Below are 15,956 nucleotides of genomic sequence, written 5' to 3' on the forward strand. Positions count from 1 at the left end.
TGAAGTTAAGTCTTTCAATAGATACTTTTATCACTATTTTTTCAAAATCTCTAAAAAGGTTTAACATTTTTCTGTGCATAAAATTGCTTCAAATTGAAAAAGTTTTGAAAATCAATTCACCCATCCCCTCTTGGGTGTCTATTATGTCTTACACTAGGAAACAGCTTAGTAGAGCCCTAGCGAAGAGGTGAGGAATAAGGTTCGTGACGGCAAGGGGAGTTAGCAGGTGTCTGATTGGAATGTGGCTCGATCTGTTGTCCGAGAGAGCAGGTTCCTTATGGGAAGGCTCGATCTGTTTCCTGGGATAGCAAAGAGGGTTCCCTGAGTCTTCGGATGGTCGTGTGGGGGAGTCTTTAGGAAACTTGCTCCCTAATGACTCAAGTATTCAATTAGCTAGTTTTCAAATAGGTCTGCAACACACAAATCAATTAGAAGGCATGCAGGGAGCTCTCCCATGGGGGCCCTCCGATACTTAAGTCGGTGATGTCATGGTACAAAATGAAGTATGTATGTTGTGTGAGGCTTCGGGTGAGTCTTCAAATGGAAGTCTTTGGATGGGTAGTCTCCCGATAGGTTTGGAGTAAAACTTGGGTTTGAGTCTTTCGATCTTAAATCTGGGTCTTCTCTTTTTTTGACATGTACCCGAGGGTATTTATAGGCACTGATGGTGGGGGCCACGTGACATGTGGCATGCTGATATGGCCCGAAAAACTCTTTGGGCGAGAAAGCTGTGGATGAGGCCAGAGGGCCTAAAGGTGCATTTGAAAATGAAATGTCCTGAAAAGTATCCTTTTGATGGGTTTCCCTAAAGACTCTTCAGAGTCATCGAGTGACTTGGGCATGGAAGACTTTTCGAATAAATCTTGGACTTAGATGAGCTTAAGAGCTTGGCTGGCCCAAAGACTCTTCGAAGTCTCTGGAAGACTCTTGCCCAAAAGACTCTTTGGGGTCATCCGAGTCTTCATTATTCTTGGATACTTTTGAAATTTTTTGAATTTTTAGATTTGATTTTTCTAGGTCATCCCACAACAATTATATATAAATTCAAATTTAATATTTCTTGCATTTAAGGATAGAATTTTATTTTTATTTTTTTTCAAATGCAAACAATTTACTTTGAAACAAATGGTGACTTACTGTTGCTTTATTTGTTTGGGCTTCAACCATAAATTTTTGCAAGAATAAAAAATAAAAATAAAAACTAATTTTCCCATACATCTTTGTCAAAATGATAATTTCTTTTTGATGGATACAAATTCGTCCAAATACACTATCTATGAATACAAGATGTTGTTTGAGTACCCTTTCAATTACTCTGTAAAATGGCTTTTCTTTGAATCTAGTTTCAAAGTTTCAAGTGATTAATTGGCAAAGTTCCAGCAGGAATTGAGAAAAAAAATTAGGCAACCTGTTACATAGATATTGGGAGGAGAGAAATATTTGTAACTGCCAAGTGTTTGGTTGTTCAGAAAATACTCCCTGAAAAAGTTCGTTCTCTCGGCAATCTAATAGACTTTCATTCTTCCGTGATGCTTGTGTTGAATCTGTATGATCGAATCAACCAAGGGGACGAACTTTCGCCCTCTTGGTCTTGGGGCCATTCCATGAGACTCACTCGGAATTCTCCTCATCACATTTCCAAATTCTTGTCAAATTTGGCAGGAATTTGCCTGCAGTTCAACGGAGATTGATGTTTCAGCACACTTTCCCTCATCTCCCCGGATTTTCTCCAAAAGAAAACCAAAACCCAGTTTAGATAGTTGTTGGTTTAATCCATCTCCACATTCCTTTGTCCATAATTCTTGGTGAGTGATCTCAGTAATCCTCAATTTTCTCTTCTTATGCCAACGCTGTTCATGAATGTAGGTCAATTCTCATCATTCTTTACAACTTTGATCGCCCACAATTGCAATTGCCATCCCAGATTTTCTGTTCAGTTTTGTTTTTAAGCTTCCAATCTGGGGATGGAGCAATTCCGGCAGATCGGAGAGGCCGTCGGGAGCATGAAGGCCCTGATGGTGTTCCAGGATGATATACAAATCAACCAGAGGCAATGCAGCTTGCTGCTTGATATGTTCAGCTTTGCTTATGAATCCATTGCAGAGGAAATGAGACAGAATCTGAAATTTGAAGAGAAACAAACAAAATGGAAAGTTCTTGAGCATCCACTGAGAGAGCTCCACAGGATCTTTAAAGAAGGAGAGCAATACATCAGGCAAAGCTTGGAAATCAAAGACTGGTGGGCTAAAGCCATCAGCCTCTACCAAAACACAGATTGTGTGGAATTTCACATCCACAATTTGCTTTCCTGCATTCCCACTGTCATTGAAGCAATTGAATGTGTTGGGGAGATGTCTGGATGGGACCATGATGAGATTCAGAAGAAGAGAGTTATCTACTCAATGAAGTATCGGAAAGACTGCAAAGATCCCAAGCTGTTTCAATGGAGATTCGCAAAGCAATACGCGGTTCCTCAGGATTTCTGCAACAGGGTAGCTGTAGTTTGGGAAGAAGATAAATGGGTACTTCTCAATAAGATCAGAGAGAAAAGGAATTCGGGTTTAACAAAGCATGAGAAGAAATTGTGTGATATTCTTATCAAGAACTTAGATGGGTCAGGGCCATTGAATGGAAAACTCTTGCCATCGTCGGTCTTGGTTGGTTCCAGAGATTACCAGGTGAAGAGAAGGCTGGGGAGTGGAAGCCAGTACAAGGAAATTCAATGGTTGGGTGAGAGTTTTGCTTTGAGACACTTCTTTGGGGAAATGGAACCATTCATGGAAGCAATCTCTAACGAGCTGTCTCTTTCTCATCCAAACATAATGCATATGCTTTGCGGATTCACTGATGATGAAAAGAAAGAGTGCTTTCTGGTGATGGAGCTGATGAGCAAGGATCTGTCCAGCTATGTCAGGGAGATTTCTGGGCCAAAGAAGCGGTTCCCATTCAATCTTGCTGTCGCGGTTGATCTCATGCTTCAGATTGCAAGAGGAATGGAATATCTTCATTCGAAGAAAATCTATCATGGAGATTTGAACCCTTCTAACATCCTTGTAAAGGCAAGGTCTGCCTCCACAGAAGGGTACTTGCATGCAAAGGTTGCAGGATTCGGGCCTTCATCCTCCGTCAAAATTGCCCAAAAGGCAAACTCAAATCAGAATGGGGCTCTCCCCTTCATTTGGCATGCTCCAGAGATTTTAGCAGAGGAAGAACAACTGGGAAGCATTGGGAATTCTAGATTCAGTGAGAAATCCGATGTTTATAGCTTTGGAATGATCTGTTTTGAGCTTTTGACAGGGAAAGTCCCCTTCGAGGATAGCCATCTCCAAGGCGATAAAATGAGCAGAAACATTAGGACAGGAGAGAGGCCTTTGTTCCCTTTCTCCTCGCCTAGGTATCTGACAAACTTGACAAAGAAATGTTGGCACTCTGATCCCAGCCAAAGGCCAAGCTTCTCATCAATCTGCAGAATACTTCGGTACATTAAGCGGTTCTTGGTGATGAATCCCGAGCACAGCCAGCCAGACGTGCTGATCCCAGCGGGGGATTACTGTGACATTGAGGCAAGCCTTTTGAGGAACTTCCCCTCTTGGGGGAATTCAGAGCTGTTGTCCATCTCACAAATCCCATTTCAGATGTTCGCTTACCAAGTTGTGGAGAAGGAGAAAACAAATCCAAATCACAAAGACATCTATGAATCAAGCAGTGATGGAGCCTCAGCTTGTGGGGATGAGAGTGTAATTGCAGATGAACCATTCCAATCTCCACTCCCATCTCCAAGAGGAAGGAAGCCAATTGCCTCCCCTGAAACTCCAGCCAAGAGACTGCCTTCGTCCAAGAAATCTCCAGATATGAGAGCCAACAAAGTTCCAGGTACGGGTACATTCGTCAAAATTATTAGCAAAAATGAAACTCTTAAAGCACTTCCATACAAGAAAATGCTACAAGAACGGTGTGACAGTCTTAGGGGACGTTTTCAAAAATATCATTACGGGTTTTTGCGCTTCTCAACAAATGGACACAAAAAAAGCATAACTCTATTTGCTTACCTCCCTTCTGTTACTGGTTCTATAATTCAATCTGTTGCCCTATTTTTCTTGTACTTGGAACAAGAAAAGAAAACTTGTGGACTGAAGGAAGGTTTGTTTGTTTGGCAGGGACACCAAAAGGGAGGACAGCAAGGCCTCCACAATTATTCAACTGCGCAAGAAGGATGAATTCAGAGAGCCAGCTATTGGCTTCCACTCCGAGACCAAGAAGATTTTCTGGCCATTCCTCCGATTCTGAGCTCTAATAGTAGAAACTGTCTCCCTTTTCCAATGTACTAAACATTACAAGAGCTTTGGCCTGATCTAACTCACACACACATGTAATTTTACCAAATCAAACTCCAAATGACCACAAAATCTATTCAATGTAGTTCATGGTTCAGAATAGGCAAAAGTTTAGCTATGGCTATTTTTCCATATTGCAGCAGAAACCTATATCTTGCGGATTATGAAAAATGAGAATGTTCTTGTTGAATATCTACAATCTGAAGTTCTTGAACATGATGAAAATATGTTGCCTTGTGAGGTTTACTCTTTCTTTGATAGAATATATATCTAGATATATATATATATATATGTCATTGCCGCTACTCTTTCATCATACCCAGAGAAGATAAATGGATCCCACTTACATTTACGTTACTCCTACCACATTTTTCTCTAATTAGAAAGATGGAGTTCTCAGAGACTTTTCGCTTACCCTTACCCTTACCCTTGCTTTACAACAAGGCACAACTCGAAACAGAAAGAGATGATTTTTTCTGCTTGTCTTAAACCAACATATTAATGGAGCATACTATTTGAACACACAAATCTATAAGTGCTTTTCATTTCATTCAAAGACCTATGAACATTTTGTTTTTTTCTGTTTTGCAAAAGATAAATGGATGAACATACATATGCGCAAAACAAATTCAAGTGTCAGCATCCCTGTTGAACTCAGCATCCCACAGATATCTATGGAAACCAATACAATATACCTATCAGTTTGCATACATTCGAAAGTTCGAATCTGAATCAGCATCACCTAATCATGGATTGCACCAATTTAATCTATTGCAAAATAACAAAATGGTAAATGCAGATACCAGTTATCAAAGCAACTGTTGCCTGCAACTAAACTTTGACGAAGCAAAGGGAAGCTGATTAATGGTCAATAGATTGCCTAGAAAATACATATTTTCTGATTTACAATCCAATCACAAATAAAAATAGGTTTATTAAAGCAACAGCAATCATAAGTCTTAATTCCATTTAGTAACGTCAGCTATGTGAATTCTAAATCTTTAATGTCTAATATTCATTATATTTGATCTAATGAGTTTTACATTAGCCGCCAACTACCTAAGCAACCCCCCTCTATCTGAGTTTTAAAAAAAAAATTAAAAAACCAGAGTTTGTAATTTGATTTTGAAATGTTCTTTTATTTATTCTTTTTAGCCAAAAAGTAGAAGAGGATATGAAATTAGAGCCCATTAAAAGGGAAAGAAAGACCAGTGAACTCTAATCAATTCTGGCCATTGATAAGGTTTTGCAACAGAAAGGGAAGCATTTCAGGGTAACCCCTTCCAGAGGAAAGTGGGCATTAACATAATAGCAATCAGACTGAGCCAATAATCAGAAGACAGTTTTAGAATGAAGGGAAGAAAGTTCAGAAAAACAAAATTGCTTATCTAAGTTAATGGCCAAAAGCCATTTACTAACCAACCATGTACCTAGTTTAGCAGGGATCCAATTCTGAGCCAAACACTTGTCGACAATGCTCCCATTTTCTGGTTCATCTTCTGGTCTCTGATTAAATGAACAGCTACCCAGTTTAGAGATGAAACTTCAGAAATAGAGAGAATCAATTGAAGAACACAGTTTGGCCAGTTTTGTTTCTCATGTTGAATTCAGGAGCCAAAACAGCACCTCATCTCTAGGCTGTATAGAATCTTGATTACCCATCAAAAGAAAATGCAAAAATGGTGATGGCCTTTTGTCATGCTAATTAGAGGCTATTTGGCAGAATATGCAATGGAAATGAACCGGGAAGAAGCAGGGATGGCGGAGAGAGAAGACGAAGAAGAGGGAGAGGATGGCGACTGTGACGCATCTGTGGGAACAAAAACATCCTTCATTGCGGAGCTCAACCTCGTTGTGATCCTCTCCTTCCTGTCATTGTCGCCGGACGAATGTTTAGATTTTGAGGAGAATGACAAGAAGGAGAACGCCAAGTTTCTTGAAGCTAAGGACGCCATATCAAGATTGCAGGGCAAAAGGCGAGAAATCAATGAGCTCAAGGTTGTTGAGCGCCAAATGCCAAGATTTCAGACCAAGATTAGAGATTGCAGGTAAACTTTCTGAGTTTTGCCCTGTTCTTTTCATGAATGGGTTACGCCGGACACTCATTATCATCGTTAAAATTTTTAAAATGATTAAGATACCCTTAAATTTCTCTCCTCTCCCTCTCACTAGAAAGCCATGACCAAACCTTTAGCTTGAGGTGAACGAGGCCCCAATCAACTCTATTTGCAAATCCAACGCAAAGACAAGTTCCAAATACCCTTTTACCTATATCCTCATTTTTATATTTATTTTAATTTTAAATTTTAAACCCTAAACCCTAAATACATCCCTCCTCCTTTCCCTTTTTTTTGTACCTCATTTCTAGGGGTGTGCATTCGGTTTAACCGAACCGAACTGGCCAGTTTTAAGATAATCAAACTGAACCACTGCTAAATCTATAACCGAACCGAACAAAAACACTAACTGAAATACCCGAACCGATTTAAACCGATTTTCAATGTGGTCTAACCGAACCGATAACCGAACCAAAAAACCTAGCCTATAGCCATAACGAACCGAACCGAATTTAATAAAAATCGAACTAACCGAAACCTTTAATAAACACCAAACTAACCGAATTTGACACTAAGTTAAATAGAAAACACAACCAAATTGTTGCATACCGTTAATGCAACAAATAGTTCTGTCTTTAAAAATCATAAATAATCATGTCTTTCACATAATCATTCACTGATAAGTACATAATCAATAAGGTCATGACATAAAGTGCTCAATGTAAATTATCATTCATGAATAATTAAGATGCAATTGAAACAAGAATAATGCAATCACTAAGGTAGCATTTAATCTTCCTTTTAAATCATACCATAGCAATCGAGATCATCACATATAATTGAATAATCAAGAGAGATCAAACAATCACAATTATAAGCTTAATCATGGAATTAATCACCAATGCTCAAAGATTCACTAAGCTAAGTCATCAAAATACTCCCCAAAATTGAATCTTAACATTATTCTCAGTGTTAAAGAAAAGAAAAGAGAGAAAAGTAGAAGAATGCTCCCCAAAATTGAAGATGGTTTAATGCACACATGACTTGATCATATTGTAAGGCAATTAGACAACATAGAAAATTAATAAGCAACTCACGGTAATGAAGTATTTGGAAAGCACTATATTGCCAATTCCCTTTAAACAAATCAGCAACTATGCTCTTTGGAACCTACATGAATTGAAACATAAGAAAACACACTAGCATATTTAAACAAACAAATTCTAAAATCAACAACTATAAATTCAATAATATCAATTAAAATCAACAACTGCAAATTCTAAAACCATATCTCCACTGCAAATCTTAGAAAAGGAGAAAAATGAACAATAAAATGGGCTAAATAGAACACTTATTTCTGCTTAAGCCAAGTTTGAAAAACATGGTCAAGTGCACCCTACTTAGGCTATGCTTGGGGAGAGATTTAGTAATGAAATAAAAATGAGAGGAATGGGAAATACTTCCTCTTTTACCATTCCATTACATTAGTAAATCTCTCACAAACAACATGGCCTTCGGAAGAAAAGGGAAACAGGCAAAAACCACCTCATTAGTAAAGCACAGAATTACTTCACAAAGCGTATCCACATTTGCCAAAAAGAATAAGCAATATATAAAAGAGAATACATGGGGAAGAAACAAATACATAGTGAAAGATTATTGGCAATGTAATGATTCATATCATACGAGAGAAAATGTGCAACAAAAGAATATCAAAATGAAAATTTCTTAAAACCATCAAGCTAATAACAAAAGGAATCCGATAAAAGTTGAAAGCTAAGAATATTGATAGAGAATGTACCTGATAAAAGCCTTCATATTGTTATAAATAGATCTGCCTTCATCTACAGCAGCAACAATTGTATTGAAGTTGTCATCTGCTAATACTATGTCAGAAGCTTCTTTTGCAACCTAGAAAATGGCATAAAGGGGGTAAGTAATAAAAAAAATGGGGGAAAACATAGTGATGTTGTAACAGCACCAATTCTAAAACCATATCAGTGGAGATATAAGCAACAACTACAGTATCCAACCAAATGGCACAACAGTTAAATGTTAAATGTTTAACTGCAAATTCTAAAACCATATCAATTAATGTTTCTGTATAAGCAACAACTACAAAATCAAAAATGGCACAACAGTCAGTACTAAAACAAACCTTATCTCCAGCTTTTCCAACCAAATCTAGTATCCAAGCTTGAATCAGAATAAACAACAACTGCAAACAACAATTTAAGAATAACATTAGTTAAATGTTTCAACAAAAGAGGCATAAACTGCAAATCTATGCTTTGACATATATACTTACAAATGCATGAGAACTTCAAAATCAAAAATCTAAATTTCCATATTGGACGTTGAGCTACTGCTGTTTATGATAACTTTTGACAATTCTAAAATCATTATGCAAAATTAATTAGTTAATATCAAAGTAACATGTATTGAACTAACTCTTAAGTAAATTTAAAAAAGAGTAAAACTGAGTTTTACCTTCTTCAAGTTATTCAACATGCTCCAAGTCTTCTTCAACACTTATTGGGGTGGTAGATGACCGAAGTCAATCTTGGGTACAAATCAAACTTTCAACCACTTTAGGAGATAAAGAGCTCCTAAATGGATCAAGTACTTGACCCCCAGTGCTGAATGCAGACTCAGATGTAACAGTAGAAACTGGAATTGCCAATACATCTCAAGCCATCGAAAACAAAATAGGAAACCTATGACAATTTGCTTTCCACCATTTCAAAATGTTGAATTCTTTAGCTGGAGGCTCACACACTTCACTGAAATACTTATCCAATTTCGAAAGCACAATTGTAGGTCCACTACCACTGCCACACTTATGTTTTTTGAAGTGAGAGAAAAATAGATTTTCATAATCATCTTCGTCATCCGCCACAACAATTGGAGTAGACACTTTAGATGGCTCTCCAATATCACCTCGAGGTCCCAACTTTTTCTTATAATCCTCGTATAAAGCATGTAGGAAATTTTTTAATAACAAAACTATACCAACTCCTCTCTCACCCTGATACATCTCTTTCAGTACATATTCCATATATTCTAACTTGTATCTCGGATCAAATACCACAACAATATAAATTAAGTGATTTGTTTTGTATGGATCTCCTCCAATATTTATCAAACTTTTCTTTCATTTTTATCGTCATTTCCACCATTTCAAAATCGTCACTCTCCAACCACCCTTGTAAGAGACAATGCATCTTACCAAGCTCATAAAAAAATGTGTTTGAGGTGACATATGATGAACTTGATACTCGCAAAGTTAGCTCATAAAAATGTTTCAACACTTTGACAAAAAGTCTAACCTTATTCCAATCCTTTGACTTCGGTCTCCCATCAATAGTAATAACTTGGTTCAAATCAGTATTCCAATTACTTGTACTAAAATCAAGTTTAAAACAAGGATCTTCTTCATTTAATATCTCAAAAGCCCTCTCAAACTTTTGAGCAGTCTCTAACATCAAGTAGATGGAGTTCCATCTAGTTGCAACGTCTAATGATAACAAGTCCTTACATTCAATTTTTTCCATTTCAGCACATTGTTTGAATTTTCTCAATCTTATTGGGGATTGTCTAACATATCTCACTGCATCCCTAACTCTTGTTACCGATTCATTTAGGTCTTTCAACCCATTTTTTACAACTAGATTTATAATGTGAGCTACACACCCCATATGCAAATATTGTCCATTCATAATGCTAGTATCCCATTTTGCCATTTTTTTTTCTTGAGAAATGGCATCACCCTTATGCCTAGATATTGGACAAAAGTTTAAGATTTTTTTCTTCAAAATCCAAGTATTGTCAATATAATGCACTGTCAAACACATATAATCAATCCTTTGAATTGAAGTTCAAGTGTCAGTGGTTAAGCAAACTCTTTGACAAGAATTTTTTAACTCATTCGTCATATTCAACCTCTCTTCTTTGAATAACTCAAAACAATCACGCGTCATAGTCGAACGTGAAGAAAACTGAAATTTTGGACAAATAACATTCACAAAGTGTCTAAACCCCTCACGCTCAACAAACTTGAAAGGTAACTCATCTACCATCAGCATACGACCTAAAGCCTTTCTTGCGAGCACTTGATCAAATTTTCAATTAACCACTGAAGCAACATTATCACCACCCTCTCTTCCACCCCCTGTTGCAGTTGATTGAAAATGTAATTCCATTTGACGATATTCTAATGCATGAGGGTGTTTCTTACAATTTTTCATATGATTCCTTAAAGCTGTAGTCCCATTTTTTTGGGGATCACAGTGGAACTCCTTAGAACAATAGTTGCATCTCCCTTTAATCTCACCCTCTAAATTTGTAAACTTGGTAAAATGATCCCAAACCTCTAACCTAACTCTTATTGGTTTTCTCTTTACCTTACCAAGTGATGTTGTACCTCTATCATTTTCTAGTTGGCTATCTTGGGTTGGTGTTATTGGTAGTGCAGGGCTTGAACTATCATCCACACTAGGGATATTTGTGGTGTGAGTTGTGTCTTCTTCTCTTGCCATATAAAATTAAATTAATACAATTGACAATTGTAATTTTAATTAAAATGTATTTAAAGACTAAAGAGTAATTTTAATTTAATTTAAATGTATTTAAAGATTAAAGACTAAAGAGTAATTTTAATTTAATTTAAATATTTTTAAAGACTAAAGACTATAGTTGGAAAGGGCATTTATGTACATAAATTAGGAAACCCAACACATGAAATCAAGGATCAATTACAAAAATATCATATAGGAGTATGACTTTACGTGCATTGCAAGACGAGAACGTTGAGGTTGTCATTTCAAATGAAGTACCAGTGTAATAACACTTATACTCCCTGTTACATTACAATAATATTATCAAAATTAGTCTCTTTCAAATAATAGTAATGTTGTCATTACTATTATTTGAATGGCCTTGGAAGGATAACCTTAGTGGGGTTTAAATAATACCACCACTAGCATCCATAGAAACCTATGTTCATAAGTAGTATACTGTTTAGTTTGTATTGTGCAACTGTGCAAGGATATTCTGCTGTTATAAATTGATGATGTTTTTTCTTAAAATACTGTTGTTAATTAAATGTATTCTATTATTAATAACTTATTTAAATAGTGTTATTAATTAAATGTATTCTGTTATTATAACCTAGAGAGAGAGAGAGAGAGCCAAAAAAGAAAACATAAAGCAGAAGATAAAACCCTAGTTTCTAATTCCAGTGAGTTATTTTCTTTCAATTAAATGTATTCTATTAATTAAATGTATTCTAGTTCTAGTAAGTTCTTTCAATTTTACATAAATTAACATAAATCATGCATATTTATCAGTTGATTATAAATGAAGTCGGAAGCTAAACCCTAGTTTGGAACCAGAGAACAAATTAGAAATGTAGTTTTTTCTCATCAATAAATTAATAATGAACCTCAAGACAACACAAAATAAAGAAATAAATATTTAATTCTATCCAACCAAACCAAACACAAAAATTCCACAACTACAACACATTTTAATGAATCAATCGGTCAGCAATCAGCATAAGTGGCTCGCAACAGTGTACTGTGTACACAAAGTTGAGACTCAAAACCACAAAACAAAACAAAGTTACAAAACCACAAAACCAAACCAATTGTTGAGTACGTCGCATATCAAAACCAAAACCAAAAGAAAAAATAAATCAAAAAATACCTAGGAGTGGATGAAAGATGGAAAGCGGACAGATGGTGATGATCGACGCTAATATCTGCAAAATCAAGTTATCAACAAACAAGTTAAATACCGGAGAGATGGAGATAGAGAGAGAGAGAGACGCGATAAGAGTCATGAGACTCACCTATCACTTATGTGACTAGTCGACGTCTAACAGCAAAGGGAAACGCAGCGTGCGGATGGCGGAGGCGACGAAGGAATCGAGGGCGACGGAAGGTGAAGGCGACGAAAGAATCGAGGGCGACGGAAGGCGGAGGCAACGGATGACAACAACCGCGACGGTCGGGGTTCGGTTCGGAATGGGGGTTAGGGTTTCTGATTTAGCTCTCTCTCTCTCTCTCTCTGAACTCGGGAAGCTTCTCGAATAGACTGAAATGGGGTCGGGTTGGGGTATATAGGTTTTAAATGCAAGACGACATCGTTATAAGAAATACAAAATGACGTCGTTTTAGATATCGGTCAGTTTGGTTTCTTCGAGTAAGTGACTGAACAAACCGAACCACAAATAAACCAATCTAAAAACTGAATTGATCGGTTCGGTCAGTTCGGTTAAACCGAAAAATTGCACACCCCTATGCATTCCTTCCTTCTTTTTTTTTGTGACTCATTGGAAAGCCAAGGTCAAACCTTAATTTGGAGAGGGGAAAAAATAAGAAAGGAGAAAAAAAATTACCAAAAAAAAAGAAGAAAATGGAGAAGGAGAAAGAGAAAGAGAAAGAGAGGTGTAAGGTTCTTGCAATGGTAATACCTTTCTCTTGATTTTTCCAATTTGGCTCCCAATTTAGAACCCAAACATCCAAATAGATTTTATCTGAATTTGGATCCCAACTATAGGTTAGCGAGAGGAAAGATAGATGATTCTAGTTGTGTCACTATGTCGTAGAATAAAGAAAAATGGAGAGAGATTAGATGAAGGAAAGAAGGAACGGAGAGAGAGAGACAGGAGATTTGTGCTGGAAAGTAATTTAAAAAAGTGTAAATTGACCATATACCCCCCCCCTCCTAAACTTTGGTCATTAGACTTTGACACCTTTTAAATTTTAAAATTTCCTTAATTAGTGTCTAAACTTTTTAAAATTAATCATGACACTTCCTCCATTACTAATAATGTCAAGTAAATTGATTATACACACTCTAAAATTTAGATCTTTAGACTAAACACTTCTTAAACTTTTATTTTAGCTAAACCGATCCCTGAATTTTTTCAAAAATTCCACAACACCCCCTAAACCTATGTAAGAACCAAAGTTAGTTAAACTAATTTAATATAAATTATTCCTAATATCTATTTAATGAAGTTAAATTTAATACAAAATAAAAAATAAAATGAGCCAATATTCATTTCTGGACGAGGAATAAGTTTAAAAATAAAAGACACTAACCATTAACTATGGATTCCAATGAATCGTAGCCTATATTATTAAATTTTAGCTTTTATATTGTATTATATTGGACTTATTTAAATAGATATTAGAGACAATTTTAATTTAATTTAATTTAATTAATGTCATTTCTTGTGTAAGGATGTCTTGACTATTTTAGAAAAGTTTACAAACAAATTTGACAAAAAATAAAACTTCCAAGGACATCTAGGTCAAAAGACCTAAAAGGAGATAAAGATAGCTCCAAAGAAAAAGAGGATAAAGATGATTCTAACTATTGGCGCCATAGTCATTAAGAGAGAGAAAAAAGGAAAGAGAAACTTCAACTCAAGAAAGAAAAATTAAAAAAAAAAAAAAAAGATAAATTGACTATATACTTTACCTCATGAACTTTGGCCACTGGGCTTCAGTGCCCCTAAACTTTAAAATGTGTCAAATCAATTCTTAAACTTTCTAAAATTAACCACAATACTCAATCCATTACTAACTCCATTAAGGAAATCGATTTTACAAAACTCCTTGAATTTTGGTTCTTTGGCTCGAAAACTCTCTAAACTTTTATTTTTCACTTAAATTTTCCCAAAAAGACCACGACATCCCTTGAACCAAAAGAAGTTAGTTAAACTAAATAATTAAGTTAAAATTATTTTTAATATCTATTTAATTAAGTTAATTTAATATAAAATAAAAATAAAACGAACCAATCATTGTATCCCAATGATGGAATAGGTTCTAGTAATCTAGAAAGAAAGAAAAATATGAGAGACATTGGGTATGGATGTCAAAAAAGGATGGCCTATAGTTTTTAGTTTTATTTTTTATATTATATTTAATTAGAACTTAATTAAATAGATATTAAGGACAAATTTAACTTAATTTAATTTTATTAATGTTATCTCTTATGTAGAGGTATCTTTGCCATTTCAGAAAGTTCAATAACTATTTTGGTAAAAATTAAAAGTCTAAGAATGTCCTGATTAAAGACCCAAATGAGGAGAATAGGTAGTTCTAAAGAGAAGGGAGGAGAAAGACAAATAGACAAACAGATTGATCAAAGAAAAGAAGAGAAAAAGAGATTTCAACACGAGATATAATTAAAAAATTGACCATGCATCCCCTAAGAGGATCTCATGACTAATTTTAAAAAGTTTAAGCATTGATTTGCTGAATTTTAAAGTGTAAAAGATGGTTTAGTATAATGGCCAAAGTTTAAGAAGTGCATGATCAATTTATTTTAAAAAATAAAGGATAAAATGATTATTTTACCCTTGATTTTAATGAGAATGAGAATCCTTATAATCTTTTATAACTTGAAGGATTTTGTATTTTATAACTTAACCTCAAGGTGATGGGTATAATTTATCCTAAAATGTGTATTTGAAAGGGCATTAAGCATTGTTTGGGAGAGAGAGCCTTAGGTAAGAAATGGAATTCAAACAAATGAAATGGGCTATAAAAACCCCGTTTGTTGCAGCTTAATTAAAGAAATTATACCTTATAATTTTTTAAATTATAGCTTCTAAAACTTAGAATAAGTTGTAAACCTATTTGCTGCAACTTCTTAGAAGTTGTAGTTAATTAGTTGTGGTGTTTGATATCATAAATTGTAAAATAACTTATTTTTGTATAATTGTCCATAATACCCTTAGTAGTTATAGAATGATAATTTAAAAATTAATTAGTGTATATGTATAAGTTTCAAGTGTTATAAAAAAATTAATTAAAGTATAGAGAGAGGAAAATGGCGAGAGAGATGAAGAGATTTGAAAATGGAGATGGCGGTGGAGAATAAAAACTCATGATTGTGTAGACAGGAGAGTAATTCTTTATTAAAAATAAGAGCAAAATTGTTATAAAAATATAATCATTTAAGCAGAAGTTGTAAAAGCTGAGATACCCTAGCTTTGAAAAAACCAGCTTCTACCATTTCTAAAATCTAGTAAAAGGTATAAGTTAGAATTCTATAAACTAAAACAAACATTACATCCCAACTTTTTTGAAGCTAAAAGCTAAAAGTTACACTTTTTAAGCTGCAACAAACAGGCCCAAAGTCACATTTGCATATAGAAATTTCAAATGTTTTCATTCGAAAATTTTGTTATTTGGAATGATACCTATGTAAATGTCATTTCAAATATAATGAAGATTTGAAGTTCCAAATTTCAAATAGTAAATGACAAAATCAAATCATCATGTTCAAAAGCAGCCAAAAGCTAATGTTTTCACACACACAAGGAAAATTTTTCATGCATCTTCATATCATCTATTCTTCTTCTAATTCGAGAGACAAAAATAAAGTCCTAGAGAGAATGAACGAATGACAGTAGTATTTTCCTCAATTTCCAGATCATTCCACGCCAAACAATCATAAATCTTCCCCCCATTTTCATTCCACTCCATCATCATTCTCACCCAAACCTAAGAGTACAAATATCCGCCATGATTTCAAGTCTTCG

At 35.1% G+C, this 15,956-nt stretch overlaps 1 protein-coding gene across 1 annotated transcript; it reads left to right on the top strand.

The window, feature by feature from the left end:
* Positions 1-1,874: 1,874 nt before the first annotated feature.
* On the top strand, positions 1,875-4,805 carry LOC127802473 (uncharacterized). Its single transcript, XM_052338307.1, has 2 exons — positions 1,875-3,873; positions 4,158-4,805. The coding sequence occupies exons 1-2, from the start codon at positions 1,965-1,967 to the stop codon at positions 4,292-4,294; spliced, it is 2,046 nt and encodes a 681-aa protein (XP_052194267.1). The 5' UTR covers positions 1,875-1,964; the 3' UTR covers positions 4,295-4,805.
* The last annotated feature ends 11,151 nt before the right edge of the window (positions 4,806-15,956 follow it).

Source organism: Diospyros lotus, chromosome 5 (assembly GCF_014633365.1).
Source record: "Diospyros lotus cultivar Yz01 chromosome 5, ASM1463336v1, whole genome shotgun sequence".
Classification (NCBI taxonomy): domain Eukaryota; kingdom Viridiplantae; phylum Streptophyta; class Magnoliopsida; order Ericales; family Ebenaceae; genus Diospyros; species Diospyros lotus.

Excerpts from the sequence above, each read along its gene's own strand:
- LOC127802473 (XM_052338307.1), top strand. The coding sequence starts at position 1,965 with ATGGAGCAATTCCGGCAGATCGGAGAGGCCGTCGGGAGCATGAAGGCC. Across the intron at positions 3,874-4,157 it reads GAGAGCCAACAAAGTTCCAG|GGACACCAAAAGGGAGGACA; the intron begins GTACGGGTACAT and ends TTTGTTTGGCAG.